The 22,523-nt window shown below is 48.2% G+C and overlaps 1 protein-coding gene across 4 annotated transcripts in view; it reads right to left on the reverse strand.

Moving 5' to 3' along the window:
* The window catches only part of TRANK1 (tetratricopeptide repeat and ankyrin repeat containing 1), a 2,632,183-nt gene that overhangs the window by 18,136 nt on the left and 2,591,524 nt on the right, over positions 1 to 22,523 (reverse strand). For all 4 annotated transcript variants that reach the window (XM_069613200.1, XM_069613201.1, XM_069613199.1 and 1 more), the window contains one exon: positions 12,715 to 12,816. In XM_069613200.1, the coding sequence (XP_069469301.1) occupies positions 12,715 to 12,816 (102 nt within the window). The remainder of the gene's footprint in view (positions 1 to 12,714; positions 12,817 to 22,523) is intronic.

Consider the following 22,523-nt stretch of genomic DNA (forward strand, 5'->3'; position numbering starts at 1 on the left):
CCCGCTTGCTAGGTTATATGGCTCCCTGGTTCTCTCTGCCCTGTTATTTTCTTTTGGGTGCTCACCTCTGTTAGAGGAAACACACAAAGATGTTGGGGTTAAGAGTCCTTGTATAGGCATCACTGGTTTTAAAATATTCAAGTGTGTGATTACCTAAAGTACTTTATCTGAGCTGATAGTTTTATATGTGACTTTATTAAATATATATATATTTTTCAGTATATTGGAGTGATGTATTTTCTAGAGATCTGTGTCTCTACGTAATCAGATCTCTGTTTCAACTTACTACCCCTTCCTAGGAGTTGAACCACGTCTCTCTCCCACGCAACCCATCTGTGAGTCTTGGTTTCCCTTTCTTGTCAAGTGTTTTAGTCTTTCGCCCGCTAGGGTTACTTGTATCATCCTCAACAGAAAGTGGTACAAAAACTGTTTTAGATACCGAACACAGGACATTTCTACCTTCTCAACAACTTGAATATCCCCTCAAACCATTCAAGTGAAAGAAACAAAAATGGTGTTTGTTTGCAAGCATTGCTGCCAATTTTGAGCCTGTGTAAGAGCTGAAAGAAAATGTTAACACTGCCAGCTGGTAGTCCTGATAGCGCAGTCAAGAGTGGCCAGTTACCTAGCAACACCAAGTGCTATGATGATTTACTTCCACCCCACCAGTTTTGAATTGCAACTCCCCCTGCACCAGCATGCTTGAAGTGCATTATATGCATCCTAACCTGGTGGTCGCAATGTTAAAACCTAAACCCTGCTATGAATCTGCTCCATCGTTTGTCCACTGCTAATGCTTTCTTTAATGTGTCTGAGAATGTAAACTTGTTGCCTGTCCTTCCCAAAGTGCCCTACCGCAGAAGCCAGAAACATTTTGGCTACTGTGGATGCCTCAGCATGCAAGCAGAGGACATCAATTAATGATCCTGGGACCATACCTTATCTAGTTACACATGCACACAGTGTGTTGATTTTGTGGTACTCTTTCTGTTACTAACAAATGATTTTTACAGTACAGGATACAAGAACACTCTGCAAAGGTGGGAATTTTTTTTTTTTTTTTACAAAAGAGATGTACAATTAGACAAACACTCCTTTCTGCCGTCCACTGATAAATCGCACTCCTTACACTTCTACCTTTCAGCAGCCAGGCATGAAGATTCAGGCTGGTTAGGATTGGGTGGAGGATTCATACTTCGGATGGGAGAGGAGGACTGCTCTCCATGTCCAGAAATGATAAGCTACTCACCGTAGTGACTAACGTACTCCTAGTCCATAGTCCCCTTTCCTCCATACTGTATGGGCGTCCCTCGTTAGGGACGGGAGACAGAACCTTTTTCACTAGAAAAATCATCTTCCCCTTTAAATTTAGATGTGCGCGGGGCTGCGGCCCTATGAGCATGTGCTCCCCAGACTCCGCCCACCGACACCACTCCTCCGTCCCCTTTGACGCGTCAACAATATTAACATTGCCTAATGACACCAGTTCTATTAGGGAGGAGGATGGAGGGACGTATGGAGGAAAGGGGACTATGGACTAGGAGTACTTTAGTCACTACGGTGAGTAACTTATAATTACTCCTACGTCCCCTCCCCTTTCCTCCAACGGAATGTAACCCCAGGGTGGAGAGGTGACCCTCCTAGGAAAACAAGTTCCTCAGAACTGCCTCACCAAATGCTGCATCCGACCTGGAGCTGGCATCCAAGTAGTAGTGCTTGCAGAAGGCTGAGGGTGTAGCCCATGTAGCTGCCGTGCTTATGACCTGCCAAGGTACATGCCTCTGGAAGGCAACCGCCAGGGCCTTGGCTCTGATAGCGTGGGTATGCATATTAGCCGGAAGAGGTTTATGCTGTCCCTCGTATACGTCCTTGATGGCTGCAACCATCCATCTTGCTATGGAGGCCTTGGAAGCCTGATAGCCGGGCTTTGACCCACCGAAGGTGACAACCAGAGCATCTGATTTGCAGAAGCTCTTAGTTCTGTTGAGGTAGAACTTTAGGGCTTGCCTGAGTTCTAGACAGTGCAGTATCCATTGAGCCTCATCCTTAGGGTCCACAAAAAAAGTCGGTATGACTAACTCCTCATTCAGATGAAAAGAGGAGACCACCTTAGGTAGAAAAACTGGATGTGTTCTAAGCACCACCTTGTCCTTGTGGAAAGTATTATATGGCTCTGAAGCCGCCAGAGCCTGGATTTCACTGACCCTGCGTGCAGAGGTAAGGCCCCCCAGGAGGGCTGCCTTAATGGTGACCAGCCTGATGTCCGCGGATGCCATTGGCTCGAATGGTTTATGCGCCAGGGCACCCCGGACCACACTGAGATCTAACACAGGGTGAGGCGTCTTGATAGGCGGGTAGAGCCTGGTCAGGCCCGTCAGATGTCTTAACAACCGGGTTGGAGGAAGAAAACATGTCCTCCTGAGTTCCGGTAGGCTCCGATGGCTGCCAGATATGTGTGCCATGTGTCCACTTGCACCCCCGTGCAGGTCTGTGGATCAAGCTCCTTCAAGGCCACCCAGTGACAAAACGGGCTCCACTTGCTTTTGTACTGGCTCCTGGTAGCATCAATCCTTGCGCCCTGTATGATGTCCAGGTTCACCTGTGACAGATGCAGATGCCTTAGTGTGACCTGTTCAGGAACCACATTGCGAGGGCTAACCTCTGGCGGGCAGGGTGGGCGACCGTTTTTCCCTGTTGTGATAGTAGGTGAGCTGGGCCCAGTGGTAGGTATATCGGGGGCTGCTCTGACAGACTGAGGAGTTCCGAGAACCAAGGCCTTGCTGGCCACCACGGAACTATGAGGATACTACCCTGTGTACGAGGGGAGTGAGTGGGAAGGCATACGCGTGCATGTTGTTCCACTGAATCGGCATTGCGTCGCCCAGTGAGCCCCTGCCCTGCCAGGACGCAAATTGGGGACACTTCCTTGTGCCAGGTTGCGAAGAGATCCACATCAGGATGACCCCACCTGTTGAAGATCCCCTGAAGGACCTGGTGATCCAGTTGCCATTCGTAGTTGTCTGCACCCAACCTGTTGAGCCTGTCTGGCTCCAGGTTGGACTCCCCCGGGAGTTCAATAGCTGTCAAGTGCATGCTATTTTCCAGGGCCCACTCCCAGATGTTGACTGCTAGTGTGCATAGAGGAGGGGACCTGGTGTTCACTGCTTGTTGATATAATACATGCTGTTGGAGCTGTCTGTTTAAATGAGGATCTACTTGCCACTGATCATCGGGAGGAAGGCTTTGAGAGCGAGCCAGATGGCCATCAACTTCAGTCAGTTAATGTGGGTCTGCTGCTCCTGCCGGGACCATACTCTATGGACAGTGTGGCTGTCCAGTGTAGCTCCCCACCCCTCCATGGATGAATCCATGGTGATGGTGCCCTGCAGGGTTGGCGGCTGAAAAGACATGGTGCCCCTAGACGCTGAGGTGGGCGGCCACCGCGTTCATCAGTCTCGTAAAGTCCCAGGTGGTCGAATTAAGGCCGAAGGGTAGAGCTTTGTATTGGACGAGGAAACACCCATGATCCTGAACCTCAGAAAGAAGCGATGGGGCTGCCAGATTTGGACGTGCAATTAAGCATCCTTCAGATCCAGGGAGCACATTCATTCTCCCCTGCACAATGTCTCTGCTATAAGCGCTGGGGTAACCATCTTGAACTTTTGAAGAGGAAGGGAAAGGTTCGAGGTGTCAAAGTCCAAAACAACTCTCAGGCCAGCCTGGTGGTTCTTGTGTATGGCGAAAATCCATGAATAGAAGCCCAGACCCCGCAGGGAGGCTGGGACTTCTTCCACTGCCTGACTTTCTACGAGCGAGCAAATTTCTGCCAACAGAGTTGTTGTCCCAATCTGTGGGAGCAGAGGGGAGGAGAGAGGAGTGGGAGGATTGGTTGGCAGTATCCCGTGCATACTACAGAGAAGATCCAGGGGTCCGCAAACCTTGTGCGCCTGCATTGGTAGTGAAGGGCAAGTTTCCCCCCCCCCCACCGGAGACATGTCGACCCGGATGGGCATGTCATGCCTTCTTTCCGTCTGAGGCTGAGGTAGAGGAGGGGGAACTGACAAAAGCCCTTGTGCGCAGCCTTCTGTTGCTTGCGTCGGTGTTGGCTCGGGGTCCTGTCCGGTTACCTGGACCGCTGTTCTTGGAAACCACGGAACCCGCCAGAGGACCGACCCATTTCGGACCGCTGGTGCGTCTGACTATACGCTTTAGGAGTGGCCTTCGTGAGGACAGATAATGATATTGCAGTCTAGGAGCTGTTTTTCTTCTTATCCAGTTCCTTGTCCGTGGTGGAACAGAAGAGGTCACCCCCTTCAAAGGGAAGGTCCAGAAGGCGTTCCTGTATGTCCGGGTTGAACTTGGCCGCCCGAAGCCTGGCCGTCCTTCTCATGTCCGTGGTGATGCAGATGGCACGGCCAGATGTGTCGATGTGCGCCACAGTGGATTCCATTCATTATGTCTTGGGCGACAATCTTGGCTTTGGCGAGCCCCGCCCTAGAGCGTGTCTGGTTTTGCACCGGTAGTTCCGTAAGGAAGTCAGCGATTTCCCGCCAAAGCCGCTGATTGACAGCTGCTCGCATAGCATCGGTATTAGACTGATGCAGATGGAGTGAAGCGTTGGGGTAAATCTTCTTCCTGTACACTTCCAGGATCTTCTGCTCCTTTCCCAGGACTGCAAAGGCTGATGTCGCTAAAGACAATTGCGGCTTGGAATAAATTGAAGCTGCGGAAATCACTGATGAGTGTAGCTGAGGGTGTGCCGACAGCAAGAGGGGGTCGCCCTCCATCTGCCTGAACTTGGCGTCAAGGCACCTGTTGGTAGGCTGCACCGAATGGGGTTTCAGCCTTCCCTTTTTGGCCAGTGCGACCACGTCCTTTTGCATCGGGTTCCCTGTTCTAGCCGCCATGTGTAGAGTGCGGACCTGTGTCAAGACCCCTGCCTCGGATTGTTCCACCTCAGGCTATGGCAGCCCCAAATATTCTGCCAGGCCGGCGAGCCACTCGTGGAAGGCCTTGGCCGACAACAGGGTGTCGTCCTCTTCATCCGTGGCAACCAAGGTATCCTGTTGATCCAGAGCCGGTGGCTGTTGCGGCGGGTGTGGTGGTGCTGGTGTAGAGGGAACTGGCATGGGCAGCTGGGGCTGCAGAGGGGCCGGAAGCCCTGGAACCACAGGCAGAGTGGCCGTGGGTTCCGGTGGCAGAACCGGAGGGCGCATGTACTTTATCACATCCCCGAGGATGACACCCATCCGCGGAGACCTCATGAGGGTCAAACGTTTTTAAAAACCTGTCCTCGCAGGCCGGTGGAGTGCCCGAGGCGCAGGCATGGGCACGGGGCCCTGAGGGTGCGGAGGTCTGGACACACTCTGTCTTACTGTCTGTAGGGTGGATCTGCCCTGCGGTGAAGAAGGGTATGCCGTGGGCCACGTGCCTGGTGAAGACCATTCCCACCTGGAAACTCGTTCCCCTACCTGCTCCCCAAAGGGGTTGTGGGTGTCGGACGTGCCACCATCTTGTCTGGCCGCCATCTTTTCTGGCTGCATGCCACGTGCCTGTGTCGCGGCGCTTGCCGCGCTGGGCCCGGCCTCCTCCAAGACTCTTGGCGGTGGAGGTTGAGACCTACCCTGCACCTCAAGATGAGGCCTGGAAGGCGGATTGCCCTTGGCTGTATCGCCGGTAGTGCTGTGTACAGGCGTCCCCTCAGACATTTGTGCGGTACCAGGGCGCAGCCCCTCAGGCGTAAATCCGGTAACCGAAACTTGCAGTCCCTCAGTGCCTTCACCAGTAGAGTCTCGCAACCGCTCGGCCTGATAGCCGGTAACTGTGGCAGACTCGATACATGCACTGGTACAAGAACCTGAAAGGTCCCGCCCGCTCGTGCGCTTCCTAGGAAAGGAGTTCCTTTTGCAGATGAGGATGAAAACAGTGTCCCTACCTTGGGCCTGGACTTGTGATTGACGAATTCCTTCAATTCCTCTGGAGGTGACCTGCCGAAGAGCTCCTTCCACTGAGATAACCTATTCTTCAGAGAGCGAGATGAAAGCGTGTTGCATGCGGTACAGCCCTCCCAGCCGTGGTTGGGGCCAAGGCAGCAGAGGCAGAGAGCGTGGGGGTCAGACGTGGGGAAGAGTCCCTCACAGGCTGGACACCTGCTGAAGCCCACTGACGTCGACATGCGCCAGGGAGGAGCGTGGCACCAGAGCACAGAGTATCTGAATTAAAGACGAAGAAGACAAAAAAAGACACTTATCCAGGGAAGAGCGCATAGAATTACTAGGCCAGAGGCCTAATCCAGGTGCACTGGTGAAAGCGGTCCGTTCCCGTCGACACGGAGAAGGGGACTGGGGAGTGGCGCCGGTGGGCAGAGTCAACGGAGCGCATGATCCCAGGGCTGCGCCCCTGCATGCATCTAAATTTAAAGAGAAAGATGATTGTTCTGGTGAAAAAGGTTCCGTCCCCCGTCCCTAGTGAGGGATGCCCAAACAGTATGGAGGAAAGGGGATGGGACGTAGGAGTAACCCAGGTGGCGCGTTCTCCAGGCCCAGTCGTGAGCAATCAAAATGATAAGGAACCAGAACAGGCGTAGCCTCCTGAGAACTAGCAGTATGACTGGGATCGGCGGGAACACATAGAGCAGGTCAAAATACCACTCTACCATCAGTGTGTCCCCTAGAGCTCCCGGTTGCTAAAAATCCCTGGACCAGAACTTCACGGCAGAACTCCCTCTTATGGGAGTCCAAAGCCTGTCAAGGCATCCAAATGAATTCATCCCTGCCGCCTAATGAGCTTCTGTCAGGCACATGTTCTCCATAGCCCATAGTGACCGTGTGGCAAGTGACTGTGCGTGGCGTTTTACTACCACAGAGGGCGGTCTTACTTGGAAGACACGCCTACTACGCCGTGGACAGCATTATTTATTATAGTTACCACGGTAAGCCTACCTCAAGAGACACATAGATCTATTGTTGGTTAGTTGTGAGAATTAGTAATAGCAATATTTATATCTGTGTTTTTTATGCTGTTCCTTTTAGGGCCACAGATGAACATTATTACCACGAAGAGAGAAAGACAAAGAAAACCTGCATGTCGAATTTTTTCTCCCCTGAAGAAGTTCTAATATTGATGTAAATGAATGTTGTAGAAAGAAACATGTTGGGCAAGGTTGTTGTCACATAATAAGGCAACATTGTTGAATAGATTATTAAGTTAATCAGAACCTTGAGTGGCAAGGATTCACCTAATCAGGACATTAGGGGTCGGGAGAGAGCAACTCAGAGTTTTGAGAGCTTTCTGTAGTGTTGTATTCAATGGTTGGATGGACCTCAGTAGGTGGTGAATTGAGTATGAGTCAGTAAGCAAATGAATGGTGTGAGGTTTGTAAGAAGGCACTTTCTGCACTTTGTGTGTTTTATTAAATTGTAATATGAATTGTAGGCAGCTTGTAGTCTACAATAAGTTTTTTTATTGAGGACGACTTAATATATTTAAAAAAAAATACATTGTCTTAACATAATTTATGTATTGTACAAGAAAATGGTTCAAGTAGTCAAGTGCTATTTCCCAATGTTTGTGGGTATTCGGACCCAATGGTGTTTGTCATCTCTTCCTAAAGGTTCAGCATAAAGGCAACAAGGTTCCTAAATTAAGTAGCTCTTGCTAGTTGTTTAGGGGGGATGAATCTCGAGGCCGTTAATTTATTCCCCTCAATCTTTCGATTGTACATGTGTGCTCCATAGCCCAGATCCACAGTTGCATTGCTTCTCTACAGAGCCCACAAGACCCCCTTTGTTGAGGTAGTGAATGGCCACTCTGTTGTCTGTCAGTTCTAGCACAGTATTACCCAATTTCGAGGGGAGGAAGGAGGCCAGGATCAGCCCGATTGCTCTCAACTCCAGCAAATTGATGTGTTCCTGGCATTCCACAGGTCGCTTACTGTCAGGTCTTGTAGGTGAGCTCCCCAACCTTTCTGGAACAAGTTTGTGACTAGAGTGAGTTGGGGTGAAGGCTGTCCAAACAAGGCCTCTTTCAGTAGGTTGTCTTGCTGAGACCACCATTCCAGGTTTCTGGACACTTTCCCTCAGACCTGAGAAAGATCAGAGGTGCGCCCATGAAACGCAGACCACTGTAAACTGAGAAGCCACTGCAGCAACCTCATGCATAGCTGGACCTCTGGTACTACAAGAATGCAGACGGTCATAAGACCGAGTAAGCGCACAAAAGCTAGGGCTGGAACTTTTTCCTATGGTTGGAGGACATAGACCATCTTGGAGATATTTGCTACTCGATTCTCGGGCGGTAAGGCCCTGCCCAAGCGAGTGTCCAAGACCGCACTGATGAAACGAGGGACTGGGAAGGAGAAACCTGAGGCTTATTGAAGTTCAGGGAGAAGCCCAAGCTGTGCAAGAGGCTGTACTTTCGGTACAGATGTGCCTATGGTTGGTCTGGGAACGACCCCTCATCCAAATAGAGCAAGACATGAATGCTTTCCCTTCTGAGCGGAGCTCCAACCACTACCAGCAGCTTGGTGAAAACCCTGGGTGCCAAAGATAGACCGAACAGCATGACCTTGAATTGGTAGTGGCAAGCCCCACTGCAACTCCATTGTACTTCTTGTGGTTTCGATGGATTGGCACATTAAAGTAGGCATCCTGGACAAGCCAGTCCTACAAGAAGAGGGCTTGAAGGATCCGAGATAGGCTAACCATCTTAAATCCTTTCTTGCACAGTTACAAGTTGAGAAGCTGCAGACCCAGAATGGGACAAACCCCAGTCTTTCTTTTGCACCAGAAAATTGATTAAGTACCAAACCATGCCTTGTTCTGAGCAGGGCAATGGATCAATGATGTCTTTTGCTAGAAGCTGACAGACCTCTTCCATCAGGATATGGTACGGAGGTAGGTTTTAGTTGGTCGGGTAATTGTTTGGAGGGCGATGAGCAAAGGGGAAGCAACCTACAGAACAACCTAGAAGGCCCAGGCATTGGATGTCTTAAGATTCCATTCCACATTCCGTTGGAAGTCTGTTTCACAGGGGCTTCTCACTGGGGGACTGAGGAGGGCACAGTAGAAGAAGACAAGTCTCCTCTTGGAGCACCTCTGCCTCAATCCCTAGTCGGACATCGCTACATTTGGTTTGCCAGGGGGATCTTGTCCCTCTTAAACCTAGAGATTTAGCAATCACTTTCGGGGAGTGGAATTTTTGGAGCGATTCTTCAGCTTTAGCCCCAAACAAATGATTGCCATCAAAGGGCATGCAAAGGAATTTTCCCTGGATGTCCAGTGCAAAACCAGACATCCTCAATCATGAGTACCTTCTCAGCACAGTTCCTTTGGGCCACGTTCGAACCATGCAGTTAGCTGTATTCATGCCTGACTAAAGCATTTACTGGGGCGCTTCCTTAACATCCTTGACTAGGACTTCAAAGCCCTCCCTTATATCTCATGCAGGGAGGTGCTCTGCAGGCCCTTAGGCGGCAGACCAAAGGCGGAATGAGAGTTTGGCCATGGGGCAGGAGGTGTTGATGGCCCACAGGCACAGGCTGCCTGATCCAAATACTTTCCTTCCCCATTCATCAAGCCTTTAACTCTCGCTCTCTCAAGGTAGTGAAGGGGAAAATGTTGCCTTCAGGGAAGCATTAGCAGCCTGGACTACAAGATTCTAGGGGAAACAACATAAGTCAAGAAAACCGGGTCAGATGGAGCTGCCCTGTGTTTCTTCAAATAAATCTGTTCCAAGGTCATTAGCGAGGCTGGTTTCGAGCAGAATTTGAGGACCAGGACCTCGACTGCGGGATTGAAGGCTCTCCCCTCTACAGAACTTCATGAAGAAGGTCTGTCAGCTCATATTGCACGTTGGGTCTTGATGAGGCCGACAACCTGCCTGAAGTTTACCGGAAGTAGGTGAAGGGAGCATGTCAAAATCTGAAGAGGTAGCCACATCTCTTTCAGATCAGCAGCAAGACCCAGCAAGTTTCTCTATTTCCCATAACATTTCTCAGGGAAGTTCTTAACGCCTCTGCGGTACAAAGGTTCCAGCCGAAGTGGACTGGATCACCTTCCTCATCATAAATGCCTTCTATGCGGGGCATACTACTGAGGAATCTTGATGATGGTGGCACTGTGGAGTGAGGAGCTGGAGCCTGAAGACTGGCATCTGAACACTGACTGGTGCAGCAAAGATACGGGTCCTCACCTGTAGCAGCTGTTTGCCAAACCTGAAGGCGTACAGTCATGGGCTTTTGTGGGGCCTCTGCTGGCTCGCCCGAGCAAAGGTGGATCTGAGACCGCCAGAGGAAAAGACGCCAAGCATATTGAGCTGAAAGGCCTCCCATTTGACCGGCATGGAGGATTCAGTGAACACAGGCACCTTTCATGCCTATACCGTAGAAGAGTCCATGGAGAAGTGACTTTTTTGCACCAAGGATGACTAATTGCGTTTTGATGCCCCACTGGGAGAACAAGACCTTTGGTAGTGATTCTTCTTTTTGTCCTTGCAAACTGGGAACCGTACTCTGGTTTGATGTTTTCCGCCCGCCGACCTGGAACGAGTCCATCTGTCACCTTTGTCCCTATGGAGAAAGGTAAAGTGTTTTGTCACCCACTCTCAAAGTGCCTTGGGGTACATCAACTGGCATGACCTGCAATCCTGCTTGTCGTGTTCCTCCCCTATGAAGTACAGGCAAATCCTGTGAGGTTTGGAGACAGACATTTGATACACGTAATCAATGCAGGGTCTGAAACCTGAAGCCTTCAACGGATTTGGCATGGCGTGAAAGAAGAAAGTCAAATACTTCAATGAAGCTCTGTTCCTGAAGTGAGCAGACTGCACGGAAAAAAAACTAAGGTCACAGGGCGCGGTGCCACAATGCATATGTGCTCCGACATCAAGCCCGGTGCATGGCCTGCCAAGGCATGGGGAAGAGCCACACTAATGCCCCCCTGGCAGCAGAAAAGTTTAAGTAGAGTGCTGGGAGATCCATATCAAAGATGAGGACTCTGTGGGAGGGAGGATCCCATTACAAAAGTTATTATTCAGATTTGATTTAGATTGAGGTGAGAAGGTGCAATCCCATTGCAATGTAGGTGAAGACTCATGTCATTTTATTTTGTTGCAATTTTATTTAATAAAATAAATTGTTATTGCAAACCGGCTTGTTTCTTGTTTTAAAATAGGAACTTGGGATTGTTACACGTTACATTATAAAACTCAGGGCTGTCAGGGACCAGAAATTGACGTTCAAAATATAAAGGTTGATTGTGCTGATCTTATACGAGGCGGGTTTTTTAAGCTTTCTTGATATTCTACATACATAAAAATAATATGTTATATGAATGAGATGGTCTACTTGAGTAACTTGTAGAGCATGTGGGATGCAGTGAGGATGAAGATACTGAATGAAAGACTGGATGTGTGGAAGCCCTGTTTGCACCTAAAACCTTAAAATATTCCTCCTGACAGCAAATATGTGCTCCAATGACTGACGAAACAATGCAGCCTTTGCTTGAATGCCACCTACAACAGTGAAACTTACCCTGAAGTGCACTTCCTCTAACTCAGCAGAACTAGTCTTATCACAAGCCTCAAACCCTCTTGCCTCAAGGTTGCCTTGTGCTTGTACAGTACCTGTGTGAAATCCCAACACTAGAGAGATGGCAAAAGGACTTTGGTGTCCGATAGTTGACAGAGAGCAATAACGAAAGAGGCAATGCCTAACCAAGAACCCAATGACTTGGAAGTAAAGTGCTTACTTTCTGGGAAGCGAGTTTCTAGCAGAGCACCATCACTGGAATCCTCCTGCAACTTCCCACCACCAGAGCTGGGCCTCTCTCCCCCTTCACCACTCTACTCCATACCCAACTTCAGCACTCCACCTCTGGGGCCATGCTGGTGTCCCTTCTTCGTGAAGATTCACCTGCAGATCAACATCAGAACCCCAAAGTCCTCTATCTGGCGATCATCTAAGCATTTGACCAAGGGTGGACTGACCTATAGGGAACTCTGGAGATTTCCCAGTAGGCCTCTGCACCTTAGGCCTCTTTTGTATGGTAACCTATTTTGTTTCTACATTTTCTCATAGGAAAAGGCTTGAGCTTGCTGAAAATGTGTAATATGGGGCCATTTTAAACATTATTTCCAGGGCCTCATTTGGTTCCCAGTCCATCCCTGCATTTGACTGTCCTAATGAAAAAGCCCAGAAAACCTATCCAAGCAATGAATGCCTGAAGGTTTGCCATTCATTTTAAAGTTGTCGGAGCTCCTGCTAACATGTCTTCTAACTTCCCCCATCATAACTATCCAGCATCATACCAATGCCCCAACACAGCCAAACAGAGCTCAGTCTATCTCCTTGTGTCATTTGGTATCAAACACCACTACCGACAGTGAGTGAGAATAGGCCTAGGGCCCTCCCAACATGTTTATTTACCCATGACCATCTTGCTCCCTCCCAAGTGCTTGGCTTTAATAGTTTGATCACTGATGCAACCATAGAACCCCTGTCCTCCCTAGATCAGTTACTGACATGGACTCTACACTACGGCTTGGTCAAAACCACCTGAAAAGTACTGATTTTTAAAGGTTCATTTATGCATTCCTCTTTAGTTGGTCAATCAGAACATGGATATTTTGCATATGGATCAGACATGTTTTTAACGAGGATGCAAGCTATTAAGAGTACACTACAAGAAATGATTTTACTAAAAAGCCAAGACCCACCTTCCTTTTTTGTAATATTTGCTGATTTTTTCTTCATCCACTCTTGAGCATTTGCGATATGAGTGTCCAAATTTTTGACATCCTCCAGCATCAGCCTTTCAGCTAAAATTGAAAAAAATGTATTCACAAACTTAGGTTTCCTCATGTCAACAATGTACATACTTTGCTTACACTACCATACAAATAACATTCCCTTCCAATGGCTATTTTCCCAGATACCAGACAGGACAAAGAAATGTGTGACTGTGGAGCACAGGCTTCCTCTGGTGAAAGCTCCAGATAAATCAGCACTGGTGTGGATTCAAATGAACAGTAGGGATTTTCAAAACTCTGTTCCCGAATCGAAGCAATATGAAGTGTTCCATGTGAACATGTCTTTGTAACACACATCTGAGAATAATGTGCTATAAATGTGGTGGATTTTTTGAAGGTTTTTTTCCTCATGTGGCAAATCACCCTTCGAACTGCTGTCCGTCATTGGTGCTTTTGTAACACTTTAATCATCCTTTCACCTTTGCGTAAGGCTGAGACAGGCAACATATTACTCAGTCAACCTTATTCACAAAGAACTCTTTCAAACACCATTTTCACATTACCCTTTAAAGAAGGAAAAGAAAAACAAATATGAATATCTGAGAATGATAACTAGAATAAATGTTAACTAGTGGTTTCAACTGAAACGCTCATCCTATCTGATCTTACCAATGAATGCACATATTGCATGACCTGCAAAAGGAACACTGTGGTGGTAATACCAAGAATGCACAGGTAAGTCCAACAAACCATAAAAACCTCCAATGAAAGTGATTCCTCCCAGACTATCATTCCAGCACTTAGCAAAGCTAGAAAGGAATCCATGTATTTTCTGTCAAATCGTTTTGAGCTTTGCTGTAGTGTTGTAATTCAAAAGGTACTGCTTTATTCTAATATAAACAGATGTCATGAAGTTTTAACATTTCCCATGAAACGGGGGCTGTATCCTTTAACATGTGATTTTGAATGGGCATGTGGAAGAACAGTAAACTATAGGGCACAAACACTGCTGCAACAATGCCTTGCTAATTTAGATAATATGTAGAATTATAGACAATTCACTATCTACTGGAGGGATACATTCCACCAATAGGCTCCAAGGTATATCTGATGCACATTGAAATAGCAGCTTGATTTGTCTATGTCATTCAGAAACAAGACTATACTCCATAGTTGATTACGACCTATCTACAATTTTATGTTGCCAATGGCCCTCCTGTTCCTTTTGCACTCCTAAGCTGCTCCATGTATTAGGATTCATGAAATGTATAAGGAAAACAAACAACGTAGATGGCGATAACCATCACAGGCTTCTCACCTCCCAATACCAGAAAATTACTAGGCCTCATGCCTCCCTGATCCACCCACTTCAAAGAGGCAGGTAAAATGCTGCATTCCGCAGCTATGCCTCAGCAAGGATTAAGATATCTTTAATTCTCTGCTCTGCCGTCAGAGTATTAAACAGTATTAACATGGTTTCGTTGGTAATGGCTTCCCTATGGAGAGAGTGTATACAGAGGATTACAAGCAAGAGGTACAGGTTCTGGTTGGGAAATTAATTGGAGTTACGGCTCTGCTCCTGTTGAAGATATGTTCATATGACCCTCACGCTAAAGGACCTACCATTTTTTAAAATGATTTTTTATTGTTTTTAATAAAACATAAGCATGACAGCACGGTGGCATTTTACACACTCCTTGACATTATAGTAAAGACAACCTATGCTCCGCAACCGTGGAGCCAGAGGAGTGATATGCATTTTCCAACTCTGATTTTCACCAATTCGAATGCAGATAGACAGTTCTTACATAGTTCCACATCCTCTCTACATCTCCCCTCTGCCCATCGAACTTCACCAGGGGGATCGTTGTCAGGTATCTGAATGGAGACCTGTTAATTAAGTAGTTCTGATAAGGACCCCATATCTCTTGAGCCCTCGCCCTTAGCCAATAGCAACAATAACCACATCAGTCACAGTGTGCATCTCGGGACATTTTTTGATTAGACCAGAAGTACAACCAGGGGAGACCTCTCCATTGATTCACCAACTATCTCATGGATTCTTTGGAAGACCCCAGACTGAAAAGCAGCCACAGAGTTGCATTCCAAGGCCAGATGCATGAAGGTGGCCGGGGAACATGCACGTCCATCGCCGTGCATCCAGAGCATCAGGGTTGAATCTGTGGAGTAGTGCTGGTGTGTAGTATATTTGGTGCAGGAATTTGAAGTGTAATAATTTGAAGAGGCTACAAAAGGCGACATCATTTGTTTGCTAGCAACAGTACCTCCATATTCTGTTGGCTATCGGCTGGTGAAACGCTCCCTCCCATGATCTGCAGGCTGTTTTGGACCATACCCTGAGATTTTGGTATACAGACTAGAAGTTAGGCGACCCTCTCCCGCTGCACTTATAATCTAATGCAACAGCTGTGATGTTCGCGGCTGGCCTGGGAACGAACCAAAGAGCTGCCTGACCGTGTTACACATCCGGAAGTATAAAAAGCTGTCCAAGGAAGAGATTCTGCCCAATTCCGTGAACATGTCCAATGATATACACTGATAGTCAGGAAAGAAATCAGAGAATTTGGTTGAGCCAAGCCTCTTCATACATTGAATATACAATATTTCACTCTGCGGTATATGAAGGATGGGCAGCACAGGGGAGTAAAGTGGGGTCTCTCACATTTTATCTGCAATTTTAGCCCAGGCCACCATCAGGGGCTTGAGGGCAGCGACATAGCAGAGGGGAGAAAAATGAGCAAGAGACAGGAGTGTATGGAATACTGAAGTCAAGAAAGGATAGGCAAGTACTACAGACAGGTAACAAAGGCAGTTAACAGAAAGGGTCACGGAATACAAGTAAGAAACACTTTAGGTTCCCACTTGAGGTACTCAGAATGGCAGAAGAGTTTCCCACAAGGTCTGGTGACACTCTAGCCTTCTGAGCTGGTTACTGTTACAGGGCCCCACTATGAATGCTCCTGGAAAGAAGCAGCACAAGTGGACCTCTGTGTCTGGACCCTAAGCCACAGAACAATGACTGCCTCCAGAAGCAAAACCACCCCTAGCAGGCGGGGCCACCAATTTATTCCAGATCAGTCTTGTATGTTTGCCCGCCCAAATAAAGCCTGAGACAATGCCCCTTATTGATTAAAAAAAAAGTGCTTGGAGGAATGAGAGGGATGTTTAGGAACTGATAAAGGAACTTTGTGAGTAAGACCATTTTAATGAGAGATATTCTCTCTAATAATGATAGATGTAGATCAGGGATGTTCCTCTGGCGTTGTACCAAGCTCTACCATAATTCTCATGCCAAAGCACCTCGGGGTTCTGTGAGGGGTAAGAAATGAGAGGTAGACACAAAGTTGTAGTAGTCTCATCGTAGACATTTTTAATAAACAGAATTGAGTTGGATAAACGCCTCTCTAACCCTATTCTAAAGTAGAGTTTCTCTGCCTAGGAAACTAAAACGAAAGGTCAGTCGGTGTCAAGTCGTTATAAACATAGAAACCGTCCTTGTGTCCAAAACATTCTAATCTGACCCTCACACCAGAAACAACTAAGGGGTGCAAGGATGACTCTGACTTATGTTTAGTAGAAAAGTGTTTATAACCAGAATATAAAGATACATCCAACAGAAAGAGTTTTCCAAGGAGAAACCCTTGACTCCAGAGGGTGGTTCCCTTCCCCTGGATATGTAGGTAGGATGGCAAAAGTGTCTCTTTCGTACTACAGTTTCTTGGCATCACAAAAGTGTCTCTTTGTCCAACAGCTCCTTTGGTTCTTTATACTAGATGCAGTTCTTGTTCAAGCAATACATTCCATGACATCCAACACTTACTTGGTTTATTTGTTCTGGATTCACAAATGTCTTATTCACATAATAAATTCCACAATAAGCTTTCTTTAACTTCTCTTGTACTTTAGCGGATTGCCTGGTGTACTCCTTTACCAGGAATCCTCTTGGGAGCTATTCAGATCTCCTGGTATACTCCACTGCCAGGTATCTTGTCAGTGTTAAAAGTCTTTGTACAACTCCAAGTGCCTGGTGTATTTACCTACCAGGACTTATTTCATGTGCTTCTCAAATCCCCCGTTATTCATTCCTGCCAGGTATTTGGTAACATGGTTAAACTTTCCTCTACAACTTTGGTGGAACTCCTGGTGTACTCCCCTGCCAGGTATCTTCCCACCGTTTTAGACCTTTCTTTAGAGCTTTGGTGGATTGTCTGATATATATATATATATATATATATATCCCTCTGCCAGGAATACTCTTATGGGCTCTTCAGATACCCTGGTATACTCCCCTGTCAGGTATCTACCCACAGTTTTAGAGGTATTGTACAGTTTCAAAATGCCTGGTATATCTGATTGCCAGGACTTAATTTATGGACTTGTTAGATCCCCTGGTATACTTCTCTGCCAGGTAAATTGCCACAATGTTAGAGACTTGATGCAACTTTGGTGGATTGCCTGATATACTCCCCTGCCAGTAATCCTCCTCTGGGGTCCCCTGGTATACTTCCCAGTCGGGTATCCCAGGACTCCTTCTTGGTTTCACTGTCCTTTTAACTATGCCACAGCTATATCAACTTTGTTGTGTTTCCATACGTTTACTTAGGGAAACACTTGTTCCAGCTTTCCCCCACCTTGACATGTCATGCAAAGGTATTTGTTCAGGTTTTGTTGCTGCACGTTATCTTGCTGCTATTCAAATATTCTTCCTTTTGGGCATTGCTTTAACATTGAGGTTTGTCTGTATTTAAACCGCCTTTGAGCATTGTCCATAATAGCATTCACATAATTAATTCACTTAACTGCATGCATGCATGCATGTCAGTACGCCCCGGGGTACCCAATGGCTCTGGGCAGACTCACGGGTAGTTCACAGCGTCTCCTACTTATTACGTGTCTCTACGGTGAAGCTTTCTCCCTGTGATGGCTTCTTAGAAGATGTGGATGTTTCTCTGGCGTTTGCTGCAGCACTGCGTTCACACGCCGCGTCCCCTCACGGCTTGGACCGGAAGATGCTGCTTCCCAGCATGACTATCTCAAGGAGCTCTGCCGCGCCCCCCAGCACATACACGGTCCTTCAGGTGTGCCTGCTGCGCGTCTCCTTCCTTCACGCCACGCCGGTATGTGTAACTCACGTTCGCGACCTGCTGCATGGATGTGCCCATTCTCTCTCTCTCTCAACTTTCTCCAACACAGTTCTCTCCTGTTCTGCTGCGTTGAGTGCGGATGCCATTTTTAAATGCCCTGCACACTTTATGCTCAGCCAAACAACTAGTCTGCACATTAGTCTTTATCAACTCCTTTCTCCTCTTCTTTGTCTCAGTATGTGAGGCTTTATAGGAGCTGTAGTCCATAGTTGTTATTGGATTAAAAAAATGATGTTGTTCAGAAGTTCTATACAGAGAAACATCAAAAATATGAGACATGGTTGGCCACCAGGGGGCAAATGAATACAGTGATTCGGCACGTCTCTCCTGGCCCACCTGCTCGTCAAGGATGCAGAGCCTCCGGTAAACCCCCAAGCTGGTGACAGGGCTGTAAGCATCTGATGGGTCTGAGCTCCACACACCCCTGGCCGAAGTTTTGTGGTGTTTTGGGCCAGCAACCCTGAGTTGCTGAGTTCCTCGGCAGAGACGATCCCTGACGCAGCTCCACACTGCTTCTACCAGGGGGGGACCTGCCGCAGCTGGAGAGAGAGGGCCGCCCAGGCTGGTGCAATGAGGGTTGTCCTCTGCCCCTGGGGGGCTCCCTCTGCCTTGCCAGATACTGCTGCAGGCTTCAGCCTGTTGTGAAGAGGATCCAGTGATGGACTTCATGAGTCCCTAGTGCTCACAAGCAGCTTTGTTGCTGTTGGGGGAGTGAGGCCCTCTTCTCGCCCTCCGCCCCTCGAGTGTGAAGACTCTTAGTGGGGTCTCACCAGGTACGACATCGGAGGGGTTCATGGAGCCCTCCCAGGTACACCAGAAGGGCGACTGCTGCACGTGGGAGGAGGAGAGAGCCCTGGAGCGAGAGGCCCACAGCCATGTGTTAAGGATCCGCTGGGTGGTGACCCCGGCCACACCCGGAGTGTGACAGAGTGCATCACCGTGGGAGTACAAGGAGAAGGCTGGGAGGCGCTGTGGCCCTGCAGGTGTACATCTAGGAGCTTGCCCAGTAAGTGCTGAGGCGACCCCAGGGGAGGAGAACCCCCACAGCCCCTGCAGAGGTGGACTGGACCCTCAGCCAGTGGGGTCACCCCCACTTGCACAGGGGGACACATCAGCCTTGCAAAAGGAGGGATGTGAGTGGGGGCTACTACGGTGCTCCTTGTCTACTGTACTTCTCAGTGAGGTAAAGGGTCTGAGACCCACAGAATAGCAGGATTGGTCACTACTCATTGCTGCCCCCTGACCCTTCCGACCTGGCAGGAGGGTGCTGGCCCATGCTGTGTCAGTCCTCTTTGGCTGCCAAGCTACGTCCGGAGAGGCTGGATAAGGAGGGGCAACAGACTCTTTGCTTGATTGTCAGTCTGAGTGCCCCTGACCTGTGCTTTGGGCGCATTTGGGCCCAAAGCCATCCACCCGTTGAGAGCGGCTGGCTACTGGCGGGGCAGTGGCCCTCCATGTAAGAGCCCCGACAGCGAGGTCTATAGGCCCTCTCCCCCCTGAATTGACTCCTTGTTGGTGCTGGGGCCTAGCTCTGGCAGGAGAATAATCTGCTTTTCGCAGACTCTCGCTGGATGAGCTGGAGATTGGCCCTGCAACAATTTCAATACAAAGAGTCCCTTAATGGGGCAAACTCTTCGGGACCACCCACCATGGTGGAGTCAGCACCGGACTCAATGGCCACAAAGAGAGACATTGCCGCGCTCCTTGAGGAGATCAGAGGCATTAGGTCGGACATAGGCCACCGTCTACATAAACTGGACCAGAGAGTCGATGGGATGAAAAATAGACTGCAGGGACTGGAATCCTATCAGACATCAGTGGAGGTCTTGGAGATTCAAATAGATAAGAGGTTTGCTGCGGTGGAGAGGCGTGAGCAGGAGACAGCTCTCAGGATGGACAATTTTGAGAATAGAGAAAGAAGGAATAATATTAGGTTTTGGGGATTTCCCGAGAGAGTAGGGGAAATGTAGCAGGACATTATTTGTGCAGTGAACGACATGAATAACTATTTTGGCGATTATGCGACCAACGAGCCTACCATTGCAGACCCCGCAGAGCAGGGGGCAGGCAGGGGTCCTCACTCGGTCCTAGTCTGTTTTCACTACTATGCCAAAAAAGCAAGAATCTTGGAAAGAGCCAGGAAAGTGGACTCTTTCTCCTATAATGGTGCCTCCATTTCGATAGATCAGGACCTCTCCTCGTTTACCTTGGTGAGACGACGACTGGGCGCCCCCCTGACGCAGCAGGCTCAGGGGGAAGGGTTGAGGTATCGTTGGGGTCACCCCTTCTCCCTGGCTTTTGGATATAGTGTGGCAGGATTATAGATTGGTGATGGAAGACATTCGAGGCACAAAGGCTGAGTTGTTGGACAGGCCCAGAGAGGGTCATGATTGCGAGGGCAGCACAAAGCCTGATCCGAAGAGAGCACTGCAGAGTGACCAGAGACGTGTGCAGGGTTCCAGAAAATTCAAGATGTTAAATTATCCCTCACCAGGAGGAACCAGACTTTCCTGTGACTGAACGGGTCCAATCGCAGGTGTGATTTATGGGGTGCTTCTCGGTTCCAAGAACCATATTGAAATCCCCTTGCTCTATGAGTGGACGCCCCACACCCTTTCCTGAATGAATGGGGGTACAACACCTGTGGATGACAGCTTTACAGTCAAATTCTATAAGCTGTATAGGTCTACCCTGGCTCCATACCTGGTCAAGGTTTTTAATGGGATCTTGGAGGTGGGGATTTTCCCTGAGACAATGATGGGAGCCATCATAGTGGTGCTTCCCAAGCAAGGTAAGGACTTGCCAAAGTGCTCATCATATCGCCCGATTTTTCTTCTCAACACAGATGTCAAGATCCTGGCGAAACTAATGGGGAACAGGTTAGAGGGAGAATTGCCAACATTGGTACACAGAGATCAGGGGGGTTTTATTAGGGGAAGGCAGGGATCGGATAACATCCTTATGTGAGAAACTAGAGGTGTCTCACCCACTAGTCCCAGAGGATCTGTAATCGAGTTGGCCAGGACACGGCCATCGCTTTTGGATCCAGTTCCTGGGGGTGGACCAGTGCAGCAGGATCACCTGGGTGAGGGGTCTTCGGGGAGTAGGAGCGGGACGCCGGATGGTGAGACACAGTATCCCCTTCCCTGTAACATCTTTACCCTACCCTACCAGGCAGGATACTTAGGAACTCTACCCACCCCCCTTCACAACACGAACACTTTCACAAGGAGAGCCCACTATGGGAGAAAACAGACTAACACCTGAGCCGTATACCTGATGTGTCCCAATGCATTGGTCAGGCAAGGTCAGGCAATTATTGACAATAACTCACACCTGACCGGTCTGTGTTGAGGCCAAGGTTGCAAGCAGCAACATTCTATGGCGAGCGCTGGAACGAACATAGTTAAAACGCGTGTGATAAGAGACGCAAGTAAAGTTTAACTGCTGATGAGAAATTGAACTTTAAAAAACTTTGGAAAAGTAGATACATTTCGTCCGAGCCTAGCGGAGGGAGGCCAATTGAATGTTTCGTGTTAAAGTGGGTCTGAGCCCAGCGGAGGGGGGCCCGGGGTGAATAGAAAATTCCCCGAGAAGTTGTATATGTGAAATCCTAAGAAGACAGGAACTTTAAAGTTTGTCGTGTTGCATCTGGCCCTCTGAAATAAGAGACTTTGAATGGCAAAGTGACTTTGGCACAGAAGGCCCGGATGTTGAGGTTTTGAACTGCATCCTCGTGCTGGAGAAGCCAGAGAGTGTGCTAAGCTTGAGTGTGCCACCCTGTCCCATGCTGAAAACGTGGGGAAGGGAAGACAACAGCTTGAATATCCTGATATTTCTTGAACACTTTTCTTTTGCATAACATTGGTCCCCACACTATTTGTATTTAGAAGTAAGGATTGGCAATAGGTTTATTTGTATAGGCCCTTTTAGGTTGACAGACTCGACTAGGACTGCGTTATTATTATTTGATGGTTGTAGCTTGCTCCCATCTTTAGAGTTAGGATTCGAGAGGCATTTTGCAAACCCCATTGAAGTTCAATAAACACCCTTGAACTGTGATCACTTGTGTCTGTCTTACTGTTTGACACCATGCCTTCATTACACCTAAGACTATTGATCCAACGCACCTTGAATTGGAGTCCAACCTGAATGCGTGAATTCTCTCCCTTGACTCTGAAAAAGCTGTTGACAGGGTGGAGTGGAGATATATGGCCATGCTTCTAGAAAGAATATATAGAGCGCCGTTTGCTTGAGTTCAGGTGAATGGGGGGTCTTTTCGAACCGTTTTGATTGTCCAGAGGCATGAGTGTCCCTTATTCCCGCTGTTGTACGCACTCACGATGGAACCACTAGCAATAACAATACGACAACACCAGGGCATTGTACAGGGTGAGGTGGACGTCCATACCTCTTTTTCCTAGCTTACTCTCCCCGATTAATACCCTATGAGTTTTCTCAGTTAGCATTACTAAATCCTCCCTAATGCTGTTGCAGGCGGTGAATTCTTTCCTAGATCCCAGGGCCCAACTGGCTTACAAGTAGAAAAGACCTCGATTAAATACCTTGGACTGTTGTTACCAAGGGACCTTACGTGGGTCTCGGCCATTA

Source organism: Ambystoma mexicanum, chromosome 5p (assembly GCF_040938575.1).
Source record: "Ambystoma mexicanum isolate Mex_15411 chromosome 5p, UKY_AmexF1_1, whole genome shotgun sequence".
NCBI classification, from domain to species: Eukaryota; Metazoa; Chordata; class Amphibia; order Caudata; family Ambystomatidae; genus Ambystoma; species Ambystoma mexicanum.